Raw genomic sequence first — 24894 nt, 5'->3', positions numbered from 1 at the left:
TCTTTTTTTTTTTTTTTTTTTTTTTTTTTTTTTTGACAGAAGAGGCTTTCTCCCTGCAACCCTTCCAAACAAGCAACATTTATAAATCTTTTTCCTAATTGCACTGTCATGAACTTCAACATTTAACTGAGACTAACTGAGTCTGAGATGTATTAGTTGGGCATCCACTCCTGGAAAGATTGGCAATTGTCTTGAATATTTTCCACTTGTAAATAATAATTTTCACTTCGGAATGATATATTTCAAATTGTTTTGAAATGGTCTTATAACTCTTTTCAAACTGTTGGCAATCAAGGAAAGGTCATCAGAGATCAACCCATCAAAATTGATGGGCTGCTTGTCTTGTATTCATTTAATTTTAAGACCTACAAAGGACCAGATTCTTTTCATTAGGACATGAAATGTAAAATCTTGAACGAGGAGGAGGATGCACTTTCTTTTTACCATAACTACATTTTAGATACTATGTATTTGTACTCTAAACTGTTTTATATTTCACTGCCACTAGATGGAAGCAGTCTGCAACTCTTCTATTGTGAACTGTTTTTCCTTATAAGCCACTACGAAAGTGTAAAACCATCTAATATCAACAAAGTTATGCTGGTGCCCCTTATCAGCAGGGCAATATTCAGATACGATCGGAAATTACTATGATTTGACACAATTCCTGCCCGGATCTGAATGACCTTGTACAGCAAACATCTGTGATCTGTAATCTCGTCTGAGTTTTTTTTCTCTCTCCCCTAAATATTATTATTTTTGCAGTTTGTACATGCTGCCCCTACTCTTCGTTCTGAGATTACAGTGTGTTTATGTAAATCCTTTCCTACTTTGTTTTGAGCTTTGATGCTGCTGCCTTCGAATTGCAATAACCATTATGACCCGTGTTATTTTAAAGACCTGCAGTGCAATGATAATCCGTTGTTTGGGGTCATGATGGATGTTATCAAACTATTTCCCACTGGAACTCGAGAGTAATATTAACCCCCCACCCTAACCCCATCTGTGTGCATATTTTGTCGCCCCATTAGGAATATTTAATTTGAAGCTAAAGCCAACGTGGCTGACTTCTCTTGTGCTCTGAATGTGCGTATTTTATAAAACAAAATGTCTTGGTAGACTTTACAAAACTTTGCATATATCCATGTCAACTTCCTTGTAGCCAAGGTGAAGTACGGGCCAAAACTTTGGGACAGTCGGCTAGTCTCTGTTGAGCAGGACAGGTAAAGTTGGAGGTTCACCAAGGTTACAGGTTGCGGCAGATCCGTGTCCACACAGTCAAAATAAAAAAAGGCACGGCATCAATTTGATTGAACAATGGGTTTCAAAGTGATAAATTGAATAAGTAAAAATGTTAATGAATATTTAGTTAAAGTTTATTTGTTAACGTTGCTTAAATTTTGACTCTGCTCAAGAATCGAGAAGAATATACTTCAGTACCTCTTTTATTTTGAAGTCTCCGCCGGAGGTTGTATTTTACACTTAAGCTAGTTTATCAGTTCGAATGCCAAAACTCCTTCCTTAGTTAGTTAGCAAAGACGGAAAGAAGAATCCGGGGGTAGTCTGCAAGAAACGGCATGTAGTTTACACCAAGCGTGTTACTTACAGTTTTTGTCGCTCGCCGTTGCTTTGCTCTGCTTCTTCACCGGAAAACTGCTTTTAACGTCCAGCCAACATCATGTTCCTGCGCGGATCTAAAAAGCGACGGTCCAACCGCTCGGTAGGTGCCTATTTTATTTTTTGTTTTTCCCGTACATTTATACCTTAATAACTTTCAAGGTCATTTTGAATATCATCATCTTTCAGCACAAGGTAGCGTTTGGAGTGATTTAAAGCTTCCGAAGCATTTTCATTGTAAAAGCAGGCGTGAAATGAACTTTTAGTACATTGAAATCCAACGCAGAAAGCAGCCCAAGCGGAACTTCGTCCCACCTTCACCTGGCTTTTGTTTCCCTCCAACATTTTTTTTCCTACGCTCGAAATAGGACAACAAAAAATAGAATCATCTATCTGCCACAGAGTCCCACATTCTTTGTTTCTTGGATCATGTCGAGTGCCTCAGGTGTAGTCAGAAGGGTGACTGTGCGTCATCTTTGTACCTGTGCAGGTTAGGATGGGGTAGCTGTTACCTGGACGTGTTTATTACCTTTGTCAAGCTTTCATGCTGTGTATTCAATTATGTTGTGGTTGGAATGCTGCTTTATAAAGCAGCCTAAATAGTCAGGAGTTAGATGACGAGAGAACACCTACGTCTGTTTTGACACGGAACATCTGGCTCCGCATCTCACCTGGACTACGTCAACGTCCAGGTGAGTTCAGTGACTGTAGATCCAGCTACTATTATAACTAACCTATACATTGAAATTAACATAAAAAAAGTATAGTATTTCATGTTAATTTGTATAAATACTCCATCGTAACACAAAGCACACACCTGTTCCTACCTGTGCATGTAATAACAGTCCTTAAGAATTAATGAATATCATGAATATTTAATGCAACACTCTCATTACACCAGCATTAGAAAAGTGAGGTTTAACTCATCTTACAGCACCAGTGTTAAACACCTATGTATATATCTTTGGGGTTTTTCCTGCATCTACAGGAAACAGTGTTGGTGACCAAAGAGATTTTGGTCTTCCACTAAAGGACAACCAGCCAGCCCAATATAATTATTTTTAACCATTTTTCAAAAAGGAGTTCAGTTTACTCTTACTAAAGTACAGTTTGTTTGCAAAATTACTGCAAATAACAGAAGAAGACATACTTCTGTTAAATAAGGTATCAAAGACTTTTCTTAACTACACGCAGACCAGTCATGGTTATGCAGTTAGTCACTGGCCCAAAGACCTGTTAAGCCATGAAAAATCCTTATTGTCTAACTTAAACAATTTTTAGACCTATGTGAGGCTCAGTAGGGATGAACTGGCTTTGTAATTCATGCCAGGATGTGAGATTAGAAATGATCTGCAGTTTAATTAAATGTGGTTAAATGGTTATTCATATTCCCCCTTTAGTGGCATGGGTTTCCTCTGGGTTAACTGGTAATTCTAAATTGGTTGATTTAACCCTCTGATGGATCGAGGCATACCCCATTCCCAACCTGTTTCAGCTGGGTTAGCAGCCTTTACGACATTGAGCTGGTTAAGCGGTTAAGAAAATTGATGGAAAATTAAACGTCTTCCTTTTCTTGGCAATTGAAATACATTTTAGTCATAAATTGTCATGTAATTTAACAGCACTACACAGACATCTTAATTTATGTTCTGTTGTTTTTCTTGTAAATATTCTTCAAGAAATCTTCTGCGTAAATGTGGTGTAATCGACATTGAAATGTGATAAATAAGTCATAGACTGTAGACTTTGCTCTCCCACAGTGCAGCTTTGAACACATATTTGAACAAAAGCCTTTTGATTTAGGCTGGATTACAAATTTAATTAGTGTACATGATTTGAGAATAGAGACTGTGTACACAGTAAGTAAACAAGGCCCTCAGCAGCGATTTGAAACTCATGATTTCCTTGCCACAGTGTCTCAAATAATATATTTACTGAAGCACTCAAGTGCTGAAGTGATAGATTAGCCTCATTAGATTCAAATATTTCCCATATGGCTCTCAAGTAGATGTAATATGTAAAGGAAAAAAACCCTACTCTGTCGTTCAAGATGGCGATCTCTTACTTTCCCTATTATTGATATAATGAATCTGCAATTTTATCTGCTAAGATATAACCAATTTAATTGTGCTCTCAACTCCTTCCCAAATGACAGCTTGACAAATTTGACTGTATGCTTTCTTATGCTACAATTATTTGGGATCTGAGAAGCTGCTGTCATAAGATAATGTGTACTGAACTTGCCTACTTTTTCTAGCAATAAAGATGTAGATGTGGCTATAGCTGAATTTCATTTTACTAAAAAATATTGAAACATAACAGAGGGAAAAGGGGAAGTGTCACAACTAGAAATCCCTTTAGCTGCCTTGGTTTGAGTCTTGGTGCAGTCACTTAATTCATGGTATTAGTAACACATGTGCTTTTTCTACTGTGACTGCAAAATCAGGGTTCAACATAACCCAGCTTGGGCCAAGTAAAATAGTATGTCGGGCAATTTCAGTGGCCTGTTCTGGCCAGTGACTGTGTTTTCACCAATTATAGTTGTACCTGTGAAGCAATGCCTTGATTTGCTAAAAGTTTATAATTAAAGTAAATGTAAGAGGAAAGGAAAGCGGGGTTTGTTACTGTCACAGGTAGCCAGGTGGTTAGCTCGCTAGGTGGAAACTAGCGAGCTAACTTCCTGCTAACTTCTAACTCCGTTAAATTAAAGAAATTCTGTTTTCATGGATGCCTGAATGTTAAACTTAATTGTTACACCTGGTAAAGCAGCAACACTGATCATTTTATTGAAGATGAAATAATTTAGCCAGTTTTTACCTCTCAGTGATGCTGTGGTGTTCGTTTGACTTTGGGACCTGAAGGGGACGGAGTTTTGGACCCAGATTACTCCACGAGGCTCCTGACTACGGTAGCCGTAATGCTCAGACAATCCATCAAGCGGTGTGGCTTCGTAGCTTACCAAAGTCATACTAGAACATTTTTTGACAGAATTTTGAGCCCCGTGTACCACATAAAATCAGTTCGAGGTCGGCAAGCACAACCAGAATTCATATATAAGGCACACCGGATTATAAGGCGCATTGTCGATTTTTTTTAAAGAATATTAAAGGATTTTAAGTGTGCCTTATAGTGCGGAAAATACGGTAAACGTAGCAGAAAAGTGACAATGGTGCTGCAGGACTTACACACTCACTCACATTTACAACTATAAGTATATTCATGCAATTAAAACTCAGATCCGCAGGTCCCAGGGGACCAATGTGGGAAGGTGTTATGTTGGACACTGAAAATGTAGAATGTTTGAAGAGAGGAGCGTCCACTTAGCGTGCTAAGACCACAAAGGCCCCCAACCTGTGACCTTTCCTGTTAATGCTTAATCCATCCAACACCTCAGCGTTGAGGTCCAAAACCAACACTTAGTCATTCTCTCTTATGTGGGGAGCCATTTTTTTTCCACTACCTCACTCAGCCTCAGTATGGGCCACATGATATCATTCAGATGTATTATTTATCCTTTCCTTTAAATTATTGCATGTAACCCCTGGTTAGCCAGTGCTGTTGCATGCTGATGCCAGATAACAAAGCTGGCAGTCTTTCAGTTTGTCCATTACCTGGTTACATGCCACGTGATTAAACTTTATACCTACTTAGTGAAAACAAAGGACCTGATATGAAAAGTCTTGACGCCGCTCAAAGTGTGAACACATGATCCGCACCCCCCCGGACTTGTGAATGTATTATTTACTTTACCCACACTCGGTTTAGAAGAAACTTCCTATCACCACTCCCATCACATCCTTCACTCACAACACAAAAGGAAAACCTCTTTGTCAGGATGCAAACTTGACACTTTATCTGTGGTGGAAGCCTGAAAGAAAACACACACAAAACCTTCAGGTCTGTGTAGCCTTGATAAGACAATATAGAACTGACAGATATGATTCCATGTTCTTCTTTTGGCTCATTTTTAGGTAATTTTAAGCTTTTCTCAGGATTCCTAATCCTTCTTTCTTTATTACGTCACCATTGAGGCAATGCTTAGCTCTTCATTACTGTCTGCACTTAAGTGAGTGAATAGTTATGCTTTAATGTTGACCCTCTAATCTGTTTTGTATAGTTCCAGTAAATCAGTTGATAAATTTCACTGCCTAGGGTGGCCACTTTGATATGTTTCAGTTAGTTTCCAGAGTGGATATGATCACCTAATTTGTATTAGTTAAAATCGTAAGTTTTTGTTTTTATTTGTTTGAATGAAAAAAGAAAGTTCCAAATGGTATAATGTGTGTATTACAGAACTTTGTGAAGGCAGTTCACAAACAGTCGTGTCAACATCTCAAGTCTCAATAAAGTTTAAATCATGTGTAATGGGTCTTGAGTCAAACACTCACAAAGCATGTGAGTGTTTGAATCAAGCAATCTGCAATTAGTTGTGGCAGATTGCTGTGCCCTCCTGGAGACTCGTTCTGCCACAACTGATTGGGGAGTAAGTTGAAATAGAAGAAAGGAAAGAGTGTGTAGAGAGACAAGGACAAAAAATAAACTATAGGAGAAAGAAGACAAACGTTCATGACATGAAAATTTGAAAAGTTGAGAGAGAGAAGAAGAAATGTTCATTGGTTCATGGAACGTCTCCCAGCAACCTATAGCAGCATAACTAAGAGATGGGGCGGGTTATCAAAACTTTTGATAAAATAAAACCCCCAAATATTTTGTTTATAAACAAAAAGAGACACATGTTCACACTCTGTGGCTTTATATAAACAATCCATAAACTGATTGGAGGATGTAATCACCTTGGTATCATCCATTAGCAGGTTATGGAGCTGAGCGACTTAACCATTTTTTTTAGTGTTATTAAACTGGGCACGACAATATAGGATAGCAACTCTTCAATCATAAGTCAGACCCTTCCTAAAGCATATTCTGGTTAATCGTTTTGTTGTCGTTGTTTTTTTTTTTCACAATTTCTCAGTAAGACTTAAAACTGAATATTTAAGACATAAGGTCATCGGAAAAGTGTTTACTGAGGTCACAGATCAAAGTTGGAGAGGCACGCTTTTATATACACATTCATGCAACTGCACATGTTTTTGCAACCAGTCACCCAGTGCTGCCCAGTAAACAGACTATGGGTTTCATTCACATCTGCATTGTTCTTGAAAGTTACGTAGACTTAGAGTACAAAATCTCTGTCCAATTTTGTAGTGTTGGCTCTCCATGTCTGTTGTTATTGGGGCTGAGAGACTATAATGTTTGTCAAATTACTTGTGTTACACCTTCAGACAAGTGCAACAAATGTCAAGCATCGGTTTCACTGGTTTCTCTTACGAAAAGTGAAATCCAGTAAGGAGCAAGAAAACATTTTTAAATCTGTTTTCTATTCCTCTGTGATGTTGATGTCACTTCTTAAAATTGGCCAGCTAAGCAGTTTTTTTTTGTGCACCGGCACAAGAAACTTTGTTAATCAATTTCTGCTTTGCTTAAAATATCAAAAGGGTGTCTGAATGGAGAGAAATTACAGCGAAAGCATAAACATATAAAGTGTCATTTAATTTCTTAACTCTTTGAATTGAAAAGTAGTAACACCCTGTAGTATCCTGAAGTGTAATCATATCAGGTCAGCTACAATTTCCAAAAGCATTTTTATCCTGCAGCTATTCACTTTCATTCGCTGAAACCTTAATAAATGCAATATGTAGGGCTGTGTTAGATGTACAGACCTTTTTTTTTAGTGTGTGCCTCCAGGGCTCGGTCTGTCACTTTGTCAGTGCGACATCTCAGCCGTTCCTTCCAAAGGAAATAACAACTGAAAGGTTCAGTCACCCAGAAATCATCTGAACGCTTCATTTAACCCGTCTTGTCACTTTTCATACCTGGCTTTGCTAACAGCAGTCCAAGCCAAATTAGCAAGGCAGCGTGGAGTAAAACTGATCCCAGTGTGTGTCATCGTGTTCTTTTTAAATGGCAAAGCTTTAAAAAAGGCATGCAAATTATAACTCATACAGTAGTTCTGGATTAACTAGTTCCCACGAAGCTCTGTGCTGTCATTAGTGAAAATACCTCAATATATCAACCCTAAAAACAGCTACATAACTCCTCAAACCATCAAATTTTTTAAAATTGAAGCAACTTTTTTTTTTAGTTTAAGCCTCTGTGGTTTCTTACTCCACTAATAATATACTTTCAGCCCTCAGATGTCTGTTAGATAAGCGAAGTATCCTGATTACTAGTCAAAGTAATGTGCTGCAGTTTCTGAGATGGCTCATAAATATCTCAGCTTGGGAAAACAGGCTTAACGTGAATAACAATGATTATGTGGTTAGTGTGGCCTGAAAAATAAAGACAGGTGAACAGGCACGCACAGGTACCGTGTTGTATCACATATCTGCATTTTATTACTTCGCTTGTTAAACTCAGTGGTGTTGTTGTTGTTTTTTAATGTAGAATTTCAAACCAGTTGTGGCCAAAAAAAGTAAGAATCTCAGCAGAGGGAAAAACACTTAAGTAGCTTCCTTTTTGTTTACCAACCTGGGAAGAACTGTAAGCTTTCCCCTCTGTCAACAGTAAGTTCTTCTCAAATAAGATAGAGGTTGTGTATATTAAAGGACTAGAGAAAAAAAGGTAGAGACAGAGTAACTATACTGAGAGGGAAAGGGTGCAGCTCTCATCCTGTGTCTGCTTCCTTCCTCCCATCTCTAAAAAGAGCTTTGTGTATGCAGTAAAGCTGCAGCAATAGAACTGAGATATGAAGCGGCTGATTTAGTGCTAAGCTGCGGAGTTGCCTTCAGCAATGCTCAGTCAGCATATTTGGCAGGAGGAATATTTGGGATTTAACTACCTGTCATGTATTCCTCCATATATTTCTGCAAAACAAAGAGCTTTGCTTGAACTCACTGTTGAGTTTAATATGTAACTGTGTGGCTGAGCTGAGCTCAAGTAAACAGGTTTTGTAAGGGGATCGTTATGCCAAATTATGGGTATCACTTACCATTGTGTGTGTGTGTATTTTGTAACCTAGAAAATTAAACACCCACTGCTGCATTGATTAAAAACACAAACAGCTATAAGAATACTTTATTATGTACAGGCATGGCGTACCGGAGCACACAGTATCTACTCAAACTATCAGTGATGTTAGGTTTATGTGCCTTAAGTACAGTGTTAGTACAAATACAGTGTTAAGTACACATCACTGACTGTATATAAAAGATAGATGGGCTGGAGAATAGTGACCATATTTAGGCGAGTGGGTAGAATGCAGTTGTTGGGTAAAGGAAGCAAGCTCATTTAGCAAGCTGAATCCACAGAGCCCAAGACAGTTCTTTAACCAGGCTCTAAACCTGCTTTTTATTGCTTTTAAGTTGGAAGTATTAACATGTAAGTCATAGATGGTATAAATGTAGCCAGTAGGATGTGGCCCAGTGATTTCTTTGACCAAACATTTCAAAACCTCAGTATTAACACTTTGGCTGCTGCCATGTTGGTTTCTTTGAGTCAGAAATGACTATATTTTGGTGAAAGGGTGGCGTGCTAAGCTATCAACTAATGTTAACTAGAATAGAACATAGGCTATTCAAGGGCAACACAGACATCAGTATCTGCTAATTAGTCTGAAATAACTTCTACAAACATGGTTGAAAGGTCTGGTTTATGGCTCATTTACCTGACATGATACATAGACAGCCACAGCCATAGCAAAATCAACATTTTCACCTAAACTTTGAAAATCAAAACTGTCCATATTAGGGATTTCTCGTTAATATAGAAAGCAGTCTTGAAACTCACCCCTAATTCATAGTGCCCAAACCATTTTTATACCTGGCCGTTTTGTTTGCTGCTTTATCTGCACTGACATAACACATGGATATTATGTCTATCTCTGCCACTCCAAGCTTGCAGTATTCGGTAAGGTTTTGGTATAATAGGATGGGGGGTGTTAATAAACTGGTTAAGACGAGTAATGACAGCCCACGCTCCCCCCACAAACATGCTAAACTAAAGACTGAAGTGATTGAATTTAAGCACATTCTGCTTGAGGCTTAGGTGGACTCGTTAGCTCACTCCGGCGTTGATGCTTTTCCTTCATGTCTAGCAAACACTCTATATCCTTATTCTTTTGTGTCTTTTGCCAAAAGGCACAATTGAATCATGTTCCAGTCAGAAATTACGTGAGCTAAAGTGATTTGTGTTTTTATTCAGCAGGAGGAAGAGGATCCAGACAGAGGCCAACCCTGTATGCGCTGCGGAGACCAGTGCCCCGGCTTCCGTGTCCATGGCTGGAGGTATGAACTGTAGGACTCTTAAACACTGACAGCGGTGCCTGTGAGCTTTGCAGGAAATGTTTGTTTCATACCGTAGAGTCATTTTGCCCTGCTGGACTTCAGAAGCAAAACAAAGTATAAAAGCAATGATTTTATGGCTGTTTTTTTTTTTTTTTATGCCACTTTAGCTGGAAACGTGATTTATAGAAACACGACCCCTTAGCTATTTAATTGTTTTGCAAACAAAAAACATGTATGCATTAAAAAGGAAAAAAAGTATGTGTGTGGTGTGCGCGGTCAGTTTGTCAAGTGATAGTCATGGTCAGCGCTAGTGGTCCAAGTGGAGGAGCAGAGGAGTTTGCGGCATTTTAGCAGCCCTTTGCTGCCCGATCCCACCGGGCTAAAGCTATTACAAAAGCTATTGGGGTTTTTATAGCTGCTGGCATGAGGCCGTATTCCTTTGTGCAAAACAAGCGGCTTAAACATATGATGAACGTGCTTGAGCCACGCTATTATATCCCGTTGCTATTACATCCACTTCAGTGACAAGATCGTTCCAAGCATGTATGAGCAGAAAAAGTGTAACGTTATGGCTGAACTGCAGATGGGTGGACCTCAAGGGCAATGGAAAGCTACATGACCATGACTGCTCATTATATCACAGCAGTGGTAGATACAAAGCCCTGCACTGCCCTATATTGCACCTTAATTTGTTTTTTATATAATTGCGTGGAATGAGTCTTAAGTTGAATGTTTTTTAATGGGCAAAAAATACTTAAATTGATAAATGGCGAGTTAAATTTTTCTTATCTTTTTTCTTTTTTTGCTGACCCAAAAATTGGGGATAAATGTTTTCATACCATGTCCACATTGTGTTCAGAGGGTTTAATTTGTCTTATTCGTACTTTTTAAACTGCTGTATACCTCTTTTACTTATTTGTTCAGAGTTGTTAAACACTACCAAAGTCCCTCCTGATGAACAATTCAACCTCCTCTGTCAGGTCTGTTTTTGTGTGCTTTCTTTTGAGCCCGTCTTTCCTTGTCCTCTCTCTTTTAGTCCTTTAGTGTATATCCAGCTGGTGGGGTCTCTGGTTAGTCTAATCCTGTCAATCTTGCTAATAAGATTAGGCCTTACTGCTGTGATAGCAACCCTCTCAACCACTTCAAACCCCCCTCTGTCTCTCCAGTTTCTGCTTTTCAGTGCACTTTTCCTTTTTCAGATGGGACTTCTGTGTTTCATTACGCTTTAATGTATGGAATAAAAACAGAGGCTGCTCCAGCTCGACAAATACTACAAAGCTAAGGGTTACTGCTTGTTGTTCACATTATTTCAGAGGTTAAAGATTAAAGAATGAGTCACTTAGAAGGAAACTAGGTGATTCAACTACATTGTGCTGTGTTTGGTGCTTACAGACCCAGAAACTCTTGAGGATGATCACAGGGTTTGACACTGACACACAAGATTTATTCCTGATAATGAAGGCTGCATTTATAACCCCTAATGTGTACTACATGGTTGAGACAAACTGGCCTCGTGATGAGAGAATAAAACAAAAGGCAGGAATGTGTACTTCATAAAGCCAAAAGCCTGTAATTTTATCTTTTTCCTTTTTCAGTTTTCTCTCTATTCGGGTCAAGATAAAAGCTTAGAAGTTAGCACGGAATCTGAAACACGTGTGCCGCACTCTACCATGCACGTTGATCTGTTTACAGTGCATTTAATCTGTGTAGCATTAACAAAATGCTGTAGTTCATTGTTTACGTTTTTTCATTACTCGTTTGGCTGATGGGCAGATCCGAAATGACATTGGGTGAGCTGACAAGGATAAATGTCTTGTTTAGACGTTGTAAGTCTCTTAGGCGATCCAGAAGACTGAAAACATGAAAGTGATTAAATGATTGAGATTTATAGGGGTCAGACTTTAAGACCTCGGAGTCTGGCACTAATTGCATCTGTCTAAATAACCAATTTAAACTCACACCTTTGCTGATGGAGAAGATCTTCCAAGTGACCACAGGCTCAGCTGCTGATGCTCGGTGAGAGGGAAGTGATCCATCTTCATCCTGAGCTTTATCAGGCACAGCTTAAACTGAGGTGGGGGCAGATGGTGCTTCCGCTGCCCAGCAGCAAGTGAATTGAGTTACTTTTGACCCACAGGTCCCCAACACGCTTCAGAAGTGTTCAAAGTCGCCATTGCTATTAGTCTGGGTGGCCATGCGGCAATTACTCTGTCACTAATTAGTGGCAGGGAGTTATGGGAGGAGGCCCATCTGCTTCTTAGAACCAGATCTGTGGAGAGTTCACAGTTCCCTGCTGCAGGTATAGATTATCACACCAGCAGCAGCATTTTAAAGAGTTATCATATGGCTGCTATACTAGACCCCTCACCAGTTTTAATAATATATGCTGATTTATAGGTTCACTCACAGTCTGGATTAGAATTATTTATTTTTTCACCAGTTTTTATCTTTTTGTTTACAACTGTTTTAAGTTAGTTTCCAGTAGGTTTCCTCATTTCATTTCATTGTTTTTATCTTCAAAAATGTTCAGTTTTACTTTACGTTTGTTATTATGATATGGTTGTTACTTTTTGGATTGTTGTTAACTACTAAAAAATAATATAATACAAAAATACAAACACGTTGACAAATCGTACCTCTCAGCCGTAAAAGGCTGATGGGGTATTGTTTTTCAGTTTAATAAAATGTGTTTTTCCACACATGTTTTTTTTCTATTTATTTTAGTTAACTATAATTTCCTAGATAGGCTGCTTGAAGTTAGTTGTAGTGGGGCAAATTTGTCAGTATTGATTAGTCTTCTGATTATCTTCCTGATCAATCATATTGCCATTAAAGTGCAAAAGAAACAGGTAAAGCAGTAGTAAAGTAAATTTTTGTTTTCATTTCTTTGTCTGTGTAACCATCAAAATGAAAACATAATCTCTGGACTATATTATGAGCACCAAGTGTTTAGATTTAAGAAGCAACAGTGAGGTCAAAAATAGCTGCAGATTGATTTGTTGTCAGTAGACTAAAGGGATAATCTACTGTTTGTTGAAGCACCTCTGATGACTCGGATGCTGATCCTAAAAAAAAGAGAAAACAGGTCATTCTATTAAAAGATTGTAATCACGCTGCGTCTTTTTGAGCAATCATGTTTTTCCTGGTATTCATTCATCATTCATCATTCATCTTCACCAAAGTCGGATGAGCCGCTATGACTTCGGAGATGTGTCGTGACTTCACAGAGACCATGAGCCATGCTGTCGGTTTGATATATCACTAGAGACACTTTGTACTCATGCATGGCCATCTTGATCACATAACATTATAAATACTCCACTCTACAGCACAGCATTGCTCACAGGATCAAAATCTGCTCCGCTTATGATTAATAACTGCATACAAGCTACAGATAGTCCATCTGTTATGAATCAGTTACAGCAGTCTGGTCAGGGGAGGAAAGACGCAGTGACTTTATGCATCGTGATTGTCACTTGATGTTTCATATCTTCAAAGGCAGCGTGAGTAAATTGAGAGGCTTAATTGAAACGTTCATGGCATGTACACTTTAGCTTATCTTTGTGGGCAGATTTAAAAGTCACAGGGCTTGTGTGTACTTTGAGATCTGTGTTTGCATTTTGTGTAGTGTATGGTTCCGTTCAGAGCCTTTTGTTTGCACCTACTATCGGGGCGGAGGAGCGTGGGAGTGGGGGCTATAGGGGGACATTGAAAAGAGCTGCTCAGACAGAGAAATTATCAGATGGAAAGGACCTGCCAAAGAATATCCTGCTCTCACTGACAGACAGACGGCAAGGCAGTAGGAACCTACTGGATGCAAGAACAGAACAAGTCTGCATGGGACTCCATCAACAGGCCAAGCCGGACTAATTTGTCATGGTTACAACAGGTAATGGAGAAACCAGATTTTACTGTTAGGATTAGACAGAAAAGAAACTCAAATAATAATTAAGTTGGGAGATGTGAAGGAAAATGCTTTTAGATGATTATTGTTCCTTAGTCTGACTTTATGTTGTTTTGTACACTTTGTAAAATTATCTGTATAGTGTGCAATATGAGGTACTGATGTACTGATACTGCTGTTACTCAATCCCTCCTTGTACACAACTGGCTTATTATATATCGCGCATTACCTTTTGAGGACATGGTAACATAATAGAAGGGCGGCTTTATTTAAAGACTTAGAAATCAGTGATAGTGCAGGGTAAAGTTTTACTGGCTAGCCCAGTAACCAAAGGGAAGAAATTGTAAATCATTAGTTTCGTTTTTTTTATCTTTCCATTTAATCATTCTGTCGGTGGAAAAACACACACTTCTTATCTGTATGTTTTCAGTCAGACTATTAAGTTCATTTAGTATTATTCAGTTGCTATAGCCAGTAATACAAACAAAAGATACACCATTAACAATAACAGAATCAGTTTTACCGGACGTATCGGTGATTGTGATTTGGTTGGCTAAAGCAAGCTTAGAGGCAGAGTGTGAAAGCGTCATCTGCCATGTCTTAATAAAAACAAACTAACTTTTTCTTACACATGTAAGAAAAACCCACTAAAAAACTGCACATTGGCTTCTTTTGTTACAAACTGTTGAGTGGTGTGTTTCTTGTTTGCATGCAGTAGTCGCACTTGGATTAATGCTGCATTTTTCTTGCATTTAAAAAGTTTGGGCACAGCACTACATTTTTTTTTTTTTTTTATCACCAGGATTTTTAACCAGTTTAAGTGGTATCATTGAATCAATCTTAAAATTTATTTAAGCGGCAGACTTCTGTTAAGTAAGGCACCACTCACGATATGTAACCCAATCAAAAACCCTCAGTGCTTTTTGCCATTTGCAAAATAGCAGCCGACAGGGACCATTGCAACTCTCAGCAGAACCTGCTCTAAAAATGTCATGCAAGTATTTTTTGACTGGATGTTGTCTCTTTTGGTCGTTCTTGGTAGAGTTTTTGACTCATCAGTGCTCAACGTGGCGCTGCACATATCCAGAGGGGACAGAGCGCAGATGTGTTACATCAGAGGCTTGTGAATGAAGTAATAGAACAGGACTAGGCTCAGCACCGCACAGCTTGGTAAATGGCACTGCTGAAATAGCCCTCTGTTTGTGTGTTTCTAAAGTCATGATCAAACAGCTACTTGCAAAAGAGCCATAAAATGGGAATGTTTTAGAAAAGCTTCCTGAGTTTCTGTACGATAACTGCAGATAACCATATACTGGGGTTACTGCCTTTAGATTTATGGTTGTATATTTACAGGGCATTTGGAACATGTGCGTGTACCCCATCTTTGTATAAAAGAAGAAAGGCACTACTAGACACTACTATCACATTTCTGTAGCCTGTTCTTGATTTCAGTCATACAGTTTCATCCACCAGAACAGAAATCTTGCTAAAAAAAAAATCACCCTTTAAATTAGTTTATAAATGTAAACAAATGGATATTTCAATGATCTGTGACAATGTGTGTAAATAAAAGACAAAACAGGGCTAATATCAGACGGAACGTGTTTTATCAAAGTGTAGCATATGTCAATAATTTGGCATGTGCATCTGTTCAAACAGGGACCCTAATTTGGTAAAATACCTGCAGAGGCATTTGCACAGAGAGGCATAATTTGAGATTTTCCTGTAATACCTTTATACCCCACATACTTCCAAATTGGCTCTTGTCTCGGTAACTGTAGGTTGCATGTGAGAGTTGGCACCTGCTTGTAATTAAAGCACTTGCTAATGCTTTCGTGGTGCGCAGACTGCTGGTGGTACTGGTGGGGTGAGAGGGTGGAGAATCTACCATCTGTGTCCCATAGTGCCAGGTCACCTGCTGAGCATCTTCATTCCCCTAACCTTTTATTTGCATAGGAATCCACATAAATACAGCTGGGAAACAGATTTGTGCCACTGTAGCTTAGCTTAAGCTCTCTTGCTGTGTTTATAATTATTTATATTGGTGCTAACTGCTTGGCAGCCATGTGCATAGAACATGCCAATGCAAGACAGCTGCATATACTGAATGTGCAGTTCTGGGCCTGAGAAAAGGAACTGGAATCCCATAGAAGTACTTCTCATCTCTGTTTTGTCAACTATTCAAGAATTACCTTGTGTTGGGTAAAGACATGCAGTGATTACTGGCTGTCACCTGGATGATTTTTATGAGGCAATTGATTAGAGGTGGAGTGCTCATGCATTTTACAAGCAGTTGTGTGATGGTGTGTGCGGGCTTTTTGGTCGTGTGGGGGTTGGGCGCTGATATAAAGCAGCTTTGTGCCTTGTGAACTTGAGCCACAAGTGCCAGCTGGCAGACTGTTATGCAATCGCAACAGAGATGTACACATGCAATACATGCTGCTTATGGACATATTGTTCAATCTCCAGAAAACAACAACAAAAAACGTGACACCCACGCCTCACTGTTAGCCCAGGGCACTTTATTCTGACTCTACTGGTCCCACACACAGGCACACCCACCACCAGATTGATTGTAACAGTCTGAGGACAAGATAGGTTGTAATACGAGGCTGAGGGAGATTATTGCTCCCGTCTTCACCTCCCAGTCCTAACTGCCCCGGATTGACAGCTAAGCTTATGCCAATGACCTGATTTCCTGCTTGTTTGGTAGAAAAATACTCTGGATGTGCTGGCGCTGATGCAGATCCTGTAAGATCTTGGTGTAATGAGGGCATGAACTGGTCTGAGATAGTGATCTGTAGATTGCGTAGCCCCTAATCAGATTGTGACAACTGCTGTATTAGTAATTTGTGACGGCAGGGAGTCTCGCAGAGTGTGTGGGCCGGTTTGTGACGTAATGTTTCCAACGCAGCGTGTGTTCATAAATAATATGGTTATGCACAGTGGAAGTGTCTGCATTAATGTGGCCTAATCCTAATAAAAGTCTGGCTTAAATAAATGTTTAATATGTTTTAATGGTCACAGTGAAAAAAATCTTACGGATACATCTGAAATCAGGTTAAAAACTTTGTATTTTACACCTGGCCACTCGAAGATCCAGGAGAACACTTGGAGTTGTGTTTACCAAGATTTTTGACATTAGTTCAGTTTTGCCTCGGGAACTCCTCTGTCTCCACAGGAAGATTTGTGTGCACTGCAAGTGTGTACGAGAAGAGCATGCTGTGCGCCCGGTGCCAGGGCAGCTGGAAAAGATGATGACAAAGCTAGTATCTGACTTCCAGAGACACTCCATCTCTGATGACGACTCAGGCTGCGCCTCCGAGGAGTATGCATGGGTTCCACCTGGGCTCAAGCCTGAACAGGTAACAATCAGGGTGCACAAGAGAAGTCGAGACATAAATTAATGCTGTGCAGGCCTACGTGATGCTCATTTACTTGGACATGTTCGTGCATAGACTGGTTGTAAATTAAATTGCTCTATATTTGGATAAGTGGGTGTTTATATTCTCTATATGAGCATAATTGTCTTGTCATTCAGGTTTACCAATATTTTAGCTGCTTACCAGAGGACAGGGTGCCTTATGTGAACAGTCCAGGAGAGAGATACCGAATCAAACAGCTGCTGCACCAGCTTCCAGCCCACGACAGTGAGGTAACATCTCTGCGACTCTGACTTTGGATGCTTTAGACTTGAATATAGGGGTGATGTGCCTTTTTTAGTTTAAAAAAGCAACAAAGAAAATCAACAACCAGCCTTATTTCTTTTTATTAAGCTTCTTTCTTTTAATTTTTCTTTTTTGGGTGATTGGTAGGTAAAGAGGAAATTCACAACTTTTGGAAAAAATAAATTATATTTTAATCTCTTCCTATAGTCATTTTTAAAGCCAGTTTTACAATAAAATAGTCTGTTAATCCTTAATAATGGTCCTTTCTGCTTCAATTATACAACAAATATATTAAAGAAAAGAATGAAAAGGTTTCACAGCTGCAACACATGAATGTCAGCTTTAACAGAGAAAGATATTTCTTGAAAATAAATACAGGGGACATGGATAACGCAGACTCTTACTTGCTATCTTTTGGTTTGGGATGAGAGTTTTACACTTTACTGTCATTAAAATAATTGACAGATAAATTGTTAATGACAGTCTTCATACATACATACTTTAGGTCTAGTTGTTTGAATGCTGATGTGAGTTTCTGTGTCTTTTTCAGCCCCAGTACTGTAATTCTCTGGACGAGGAGGAGAAAAAGGAGCTGTGTCTGTTCAGTCAGCAGAGAAAAAGAGAAAACCTGGGCCGGGGTGTTGTAAGACTTTTCCCAGTAACTATGACTGGAGCAATCTGCCAGCAGGTAGAGATTTTTTTTCCTGTTGAGGCCGACATAAAGTTATAAACCTCACATATGAAAGCATAAAAAGAGCACGTCCAAGTCATGAAGAATGAAGTCAGTGTAGGTGCAAGTAGATACAGGCACAGCTCAGGGGCCACATGATTACAGGGCTGTGGAAGTAAATTGCTGTGCAACCTGGAGCATTTACCATTTTGTCAAAGGATATACCACCTAACTTGCTTCCCTCTGCACCACCCCACACCCATCTATTTTTCCAGTGTGGCAGACAGATCTGCGGGGGTGATATAGCCGTGTTTGCGAGTCGGGCAGGACACGGCAGCTGTTGGCATCCTCAGTGTTTCCAGTGTGCCTCCTGCAGCGAACTGCTGGTCGATCTGATCTACTTCTACCAGGATGGACAGATATACTGCGGTCGGCACCACGCTGAAAGGCTTAAGCCCCGCTGCCAGGCCTGCGATGAGGTGATTGTCTCCCCAAAATCCTCTTGCTTTTTTTTTTTTTGTTTTAATATAAAATCTCAGCAACAACAGTATTAAATGTTTTTAAATGTTTCCCACAGTAATGTATTTTATTTGTATACATGAGTGCATGCAAAAGGGGGAGTGTGCACACTTGTGTTATTAAAGAATTATATATATGAGGTGTACAAGGAAGAGTAGACTTACTTTAACAAACAATAACTGCCTCTCCACGGCCACACGCCAGCTCTATCATCCTGGAGAGAAGTTGGTGATGATAGGCTTTGGACACGAGTGTCGGTGCACCACCTGCTGCTACTTCTGGTTAGAGTGGCCTGCTAGCTAGCAGCGAATCTATAGAGGAGAACAAGAGCTACAGTAACAGCTGCAGCCCAAGATGGTGGAGTTTGAGTCCATCCCCAGGCAGCTGAATGAGAATGAGCCAGCAAGTCAGCATAATGTCATAAAACATGACGTGAATGGGTGAAACATTAGTGAGTTAGTTAGAGTTAGCAGTGACTGAATTTTCATAGTGAGGGCATTAGTCAATTAGTCACAGGTGGCATTGTTCTCTAACACAAATAATAAATGCCAAGTTGCTAAATGCACTTGGGAGGCTATTAGTACAACTGGGAAGTTACACAAAATAGTTTGTTGATGTTTTTTTGCAGGTTTGTGGAAGTAAACTACAGTAGGAGAGAAAAACATATAGTTATGTTCTTAATTTTTTTGGACAGAACACAATTTTTGTATTTTTTCTCATCTGTACACCACCACAGTGGATTGTAAATAAAACAGTTAGTATGTGATTTAAGTGCAGACGTTCAGCTTTAATTAAAGGGGTTTAACAAAGAAATTTATGTTAACTTTTTTTGGAATCACACACATCTTTTACATACTCCCCACTTTCAGAGGCTCAACATTAATTTTAATTTTAAATATGAATATTTGTTTCTATACTTGGATAAAGTGTAAAAAATGACTGCCTTAGGGGAATCAATGGACATACCAAATTCTGTTTCCTGCTTTTAGATTCACTGGCAGGCCTTTACTGCTGCTGCCTTCAGTTGCTGCTTATTTGTGGGTCTCTGAATTTAGTTTTGTATTTAATAACTGAAAATCATGGTCTGTTGGGCTGGCATCAGGTGACTTGATTTCATGTGTCCATTTTTTTTTTCCCCAGAATCTTTTTTTTTTTTAATGCTTTCTTGCAACATCTAATCTGGCCTTCTTGTTCTTGATGGTTACCATTGTTTTGGAAACTCTGTATTTCCATTCATAAAGGTTTCTCTTAATTGTAGACTTTGATGTACCCATGTCCTTGATTTGCTTGGCTGGATGTTATGCAGGTGTTTTTCTTAACCATGGAAATAATTCTCATAAGTCATTATGCAGTTTAGTTGTCTTCTGTGGTGGAGCAGGTTGTTGATTTGGCCACTCGTTATGATGGCCTTCCTCACTTGCATTGACATCTCTTTGGGCCTCATAAGTAAATTTATAGTGAAAAGCTAAAGTACAAATTCAAGACTTTGAATCAGCTTCAGATATTATGTCTGCTTCATTTGTCATTAAATAATAAGGGACATAAGTGTGCATGACTTCAGAATATCCAGTTCAAATATCTTTCCTTTCTCATGTAGCCATTCCCAGATTGGCTATTGTTGTATTTTAGCGTTTCCCAGAACCAGTGCATGCTATTTGTAGAATTTTCTGTTGGTGTCTTCTGGTTTTGAATAGCTCATCGCTGTGACTTAAGGGATTAGTTGAGATAGTTGACAAATGGATCTACCGCAACTGACCTACAACTGGCGGTTAGACCCAGGGAGTGGCTAAGCCTACAAACAGAACGGCACTGATTGGATATTTTGTACTCTGTTTTGTTAACCTAGTTCTTCAGTCTTCTAAAGTTTACTTACTTCTGTACCTGTGAAATTACCTCTCTGTCTCTCACTTTCTTTTAAACCTAGATTATTCTAGCAGATGAGTGTACGGAGGCTGAAGGAAGATATTGGCACATGAAGCACTTCTGCTGTTTTGAATGTGAGGCTGCTCTGGGCGGCCAGCGTTACATCATGAGAGAGAGTCGACCGTACTGCTGCTCCTGCTACGAGTCGCTGTACGCAGAGTACTGTGATACCTGTGGAGAACACATAGGTACTGAACTAAGTTTAATGAATTAAGTTTATAGTGAAGCCATGTTTTCACATTACCAGCCTAATTTGTATATACCAGCAATGTAAGTGTTTATTTGTCTTTAATCATTCCATCTTTTTGACGTCACTTTTTTATAATATTGCATAGTTTTAGCATGTTGTTATTCATCATCAGAGCCTACAAAAGGACTTATAATAATTTACTAATATATCAAGAAGAGCAGCTAGAGACTGCACACCTCCACCATGCCTGAAAATTAAAAAATCAGCATGCATGAATTAATTTAAAAAATCTGGATCTGGATTCGTTTGCAATACTTGCCTGAGAGCATGAAGATGATGTCTGCCTTTTTTAAATTGTGAATCATTTTAATAACAGCTCTGCATCATTGTAATGTGATCTCCTGTATGCTAAAGAGACCCTTTGTCTTTTTCATGTAGGATGTAGTGCTGAGTGAGAAAGGTGTTAGCTGTGATGAAGCAAAGACACGTCGTGATACTTTAAGCAAACTTTTACATGTATCCCGTAAGCAGATATTCTGATGATGGTATATTCTTACAAAGAAGCCTGTAATACACCATATTTGTTCTCTAAGGGCACATCACTCGCATCACTAATGTCAGAGTTCTAACAAGTAACTACTGACCAATAGTATAAAGTGTTATGCATTGCTTTTAAATGTGTTCTGAGGTAATAAAGATTGATTTTAAAATTCCACAGCTGACACACAAATATTTCCTCAGGTATCGACCAGGGTCAAATGACATACGACGGTCAGCACTGGCACGCTGTGGACTCGTGTTTCTGCTGCGCCCGCTGTCAGCTACCTCTCCTGGGGCGTCCCTTCCTCCCTCGCAGGGGCCTTATTTTCTGTTCCAGGTCCTGCTCTCTGGGAGAAGACCCCAATAACTCGGATTCCTGCGACTCTGCTCTGCAGACTAGATCGCCTCACCATAACAGACAGTATGGGACAGCAGAGAAACACCACAAGCTACAGTGTGGTTCTCCACTGCAGCCACTAGAGGGCATCAACCCCATTATAGCTCCTGCAAAAGACTGCATTCATACTGCAGTGGAAACCAGAGGTGAATAACGGTGGAGCTGTTGTGCAGTGAGTTCACATGGATTATGTTTTTGTGCTTATTGTAACACATTTATTTTCTCTGCTTCTCTCAGGTGTCCACTGCACGGCTCCAGTTCAGAATGGAGTTCCTTCACCCAGTCATCATCCTCGTCAAAGAGGCTCGTACTCACCTCTTCCACACATTCATTTAGGGAATGGCTTAGGTCCTTCTTGGCCCAGTGACATTCCACATTACAGTTTACTTCCAGGGAACTGTGCTATCAAACTTCCAGGCAGTAGTCCCCAGCCCGAAGGACAGCTAAATGGAAGTACTGGACTAAGTGGTCTTAATTCAAGAGGAACCTCTACTGAAATTGACTGTAGAACTTGGGTGGAAAAGACAAATAAAGTTATGCAAGGTATCAGAAACCACTGATACTGGCATGACTATTATATGCTTCTTATAACCTTTTTCATTGTCTCTTAACTACAATATGTCTTCTATTTTTCTCTCTTCAGCAAATCCTCCTCAAAAGAACTCTCATGTGAACAAACTCATTTCACCTGACTCGCCTCCTCTTCCTCTGGACAACCCCTCGGTCCTCCCACCTCCCCTGCCCGTGAAGTCTCGTGACTTGTTGCCCCGGGATTCACCTTCACCAAAACTCCAGCAACCAGAGGACAGACCCTGTGACTCTCCACCCCCGCTGACTCGCAGCAACACAGCCAGAGTCAGCTTCAGAGAGCCAATCAGCAGCAGCTACTCTATGGACGAGGATGAGGATGAAGATGAGAATAAGGAGGGGCTGCAAGAGGGTGAGGAAAACCAGGAGGATGAAGATGAGGGGGAGGGAGGTTTCGGAAGCAGGTTACATCTGAAGAAAGGCGTCCCCCCACACATGGATCTGCTGGGTATGTCTTCAGGCACTTTGAATATTAACTCATTCAAATGAAGTTTTCTTTTGTGTGTGTTTCTCATAGTTACTCATTCTTTTTATTCCAGATGGATCCTCGTACCAGCAACGCCATTTAAGGCGAGGTTGGGGTCGTTCCCGCATCCCTTCAGACCCTGCTCTACACCAGGGGTCAGAGAGGCGATCTCGACGCTCGCAATCCGACAGGCCCAGGTTGGACTCCCTAGACTGGAGAGGCGAGAAAGACAGAGACAGCCGAGGCGGCTCCGATGGCTCTTCTCTGACTCTCCATCCGGGACAATACAAACACGAAGACTGCTGTTCTACCTGCTCTTCATCCTCAGACTCAGAGGAAGAGGGCTACTTCCTGGGACAGCCCATTCCTCTACCCCCGCAACTTCGAAAGCAGCCGCCCGAGGAGGGCAAAGACGTAGGCGGAGAGGAGGGGAAGGAGGGGCAGAGGGACTTTGGCCTGAGGGGCAGCATAAGGCGGAGAAGAGCTCACAGCCTGGGTGCAAAGGACAAAGATAAAAACTGTGCTATTTCCTAACCACAAACAGCTAACCACGTTAAAAACACAGCATGTTATTTTTTTAGATTATGGTGCAAAGGAAAAACGAATGACCATCATCATTCTGATGTTTATCGGCTTTGTGACAGCGATGTAATGTCAGATCGAGATGACATGTTTAGACTTATCCAAGGGTGAACCACAGCCAAAGTTCCTGACTTAGCAAAGGGAAGCAAAATAAACCTGAGAGAAGTCACTGCCTCCCGTTGACGCCTCATTTTGAGGTGAATGAGTCATGCAGGCAGTGATGAATGGAGCAATGTGGAGTCATTATTTGTTACACACCTTTGTAAGTTTGCTCATACTTGTTTGAACTGAACTTTTAAACACTACCATAACACACAGTAACACATGTAACCTGGGGCCAGTTTTACAGACAAGCTCTCACTGTTGTTTAAATGTGCCTAAATGATACAGTGTAAATTAAAGTCGGGCTGATGTATAAAGCTGAGGGGCCATCTCAAACTGCACAGCTAACTGCAGAAAGCGTTTTCTCTTCCGGAAAAAATGGAAGATACAAAGGATGATTACTTTAAATACAACACACAAGTCAAGCTCAGGATGCAACCATCAACTCGCTGTGTTTTCTGTTTTGAAGAACCCACAATATTAGAGTAAGGTTCCCATATGAGCAGGCACTTGACAACAGCGAGGAGGAAGAAATCATAACCAGGATCAGGGTGGAGCAGTTGTGTGGTGCAACCAGTTTGAGGTGTGAGATGAAAGAGAAGAGGAAAAAGAGGGTTGTAGAGAGGTGAAGACCAAAAAAACAATAGAAAACACAAACAGAGCGCGGTTAAAAGTTAATGACATGCGACAATGGCTTATAAACATGAGGGGAGTGGAGAAGAAATGGTAATGCTCATGTAAAGTCCCTGAGGGAAGTCCTGATGTATGGTTCTGGATTAACCAGTTCAGCCTTAATTACAAATGTAGAGAGGGTGTCTGTCTCCTGAGCCCTCTCACTCCTGGAGGCTGCATCTAAGTTATATCCAACTGACTTAAGAGCAAAGTTAAGATGGGACAAAGACTGCAGACCAGGCAAAAATATCTGTTAAACTGGCTCCAGCACATTTTGTAAAAAGAATATATTTTTATGTCTGACTTACTGTAACCACTTTCCTGTGCTCTTATGTGCAATCTGTATGTGGCTGTAAAATACTACAGTTATACTTACACTGAATAGCCCAGTAGTTTGGAGGTGACGTTTAATGACTTCAGCAAACTGTGGTTGTTTCAGACTTTGAAAATCAAAAGTGTAATTTGTGTGAGTTTTTGGAGGTCGCTTATCTTTTTTTTTTTGTATAGTTCAAATGAAACGCTGCAAAATCTGTAAACGTTCTTAAAGTCTGTACTCACTCGTCATTGGAGTGTCATTTATTTTTCTATGCTTGGTGTAGGTCACTGTTGTTGCTGGTTTTATTTGGGGCAAAAGCAAGAGTCTGTAACACCCTTGTGTTTCTCTGACTGTATGCTGCATATATGAGTAAATTTGTTTAACTTGTTTGCCTAAATGTGTGTACAGTCTCAGCACCGACCTTTGAACAGCAGGAACTGTCTGGATATAATGTAGAG

General features: G+C 40.0%; 1 protein-coding gene across 3 annotated transcripts; it reads left to right on the top strand.

Annotated features, from left to right (window-relative positions):
- The first annotated feature begins 1496 nt into the window (after window positions 1-1496).
- prickle3 (prickle homolog 3) lies at window positions 1497-24833 on the top strand. 3 transcript variants are annotated; one of them, XM_080294623.1, is made up of 11 exons: window positions 1497-1720; window positions 9820-9899; window positions 16985-17168; window positions 17345-17458; window positions 18022-18159; window positions 18417-18620; window positions 20585-20771; window positions 21515-21856; window positions 21948-22253; window positions 22354-22746; window positions 22838-24833. In XM_080294623.1, the coding sequence occupies exons 1-11, from the start codon at window positions 1679-1681 to the stop codon at window positions 23296-23298; spliced, it is 2451 nt and encodes an 816-aa protein (XP_080150749.1). In that variant the 5' UTR covers window positions 1497-1678; the 3' UTR covers window positions 23299-24833. The 3 variants fall into 3 exon arrangements, with proteins under 3 accessions (XP_080150749.1, XP_080150748.1, XP_080150750.1); XM_080294622.1 differs by having other exon boundaries at window positions 9817-9899; XM_080294624.1 differs by lacking the exons at window positions 1497-1720; window positions 9820-9899 and adding an exon at window positions 13685-13788.
- Window positions 24834-24894: the final 61 nt, after the last annotated feature.

This window comes from Astatotilapia calliptera, chromosome 20 (genome assembly GCF_964374335.1).
Source record: "Astatotilapia calliptera chromosome 20, fAstCal68.1, whole genome shotgun sequence".
NCBI lineage: Eukaryota > Metazoa > Chordata > Actinopteri > Cichliformes > Cichlidae > Astatotilapia > Astatotilapia calliptera.
The sequence above is the reverse complement of the archived record's forward strand: the minus strand, read 5'-3'. Positions and strand labels throughout refer to the sequence as shown.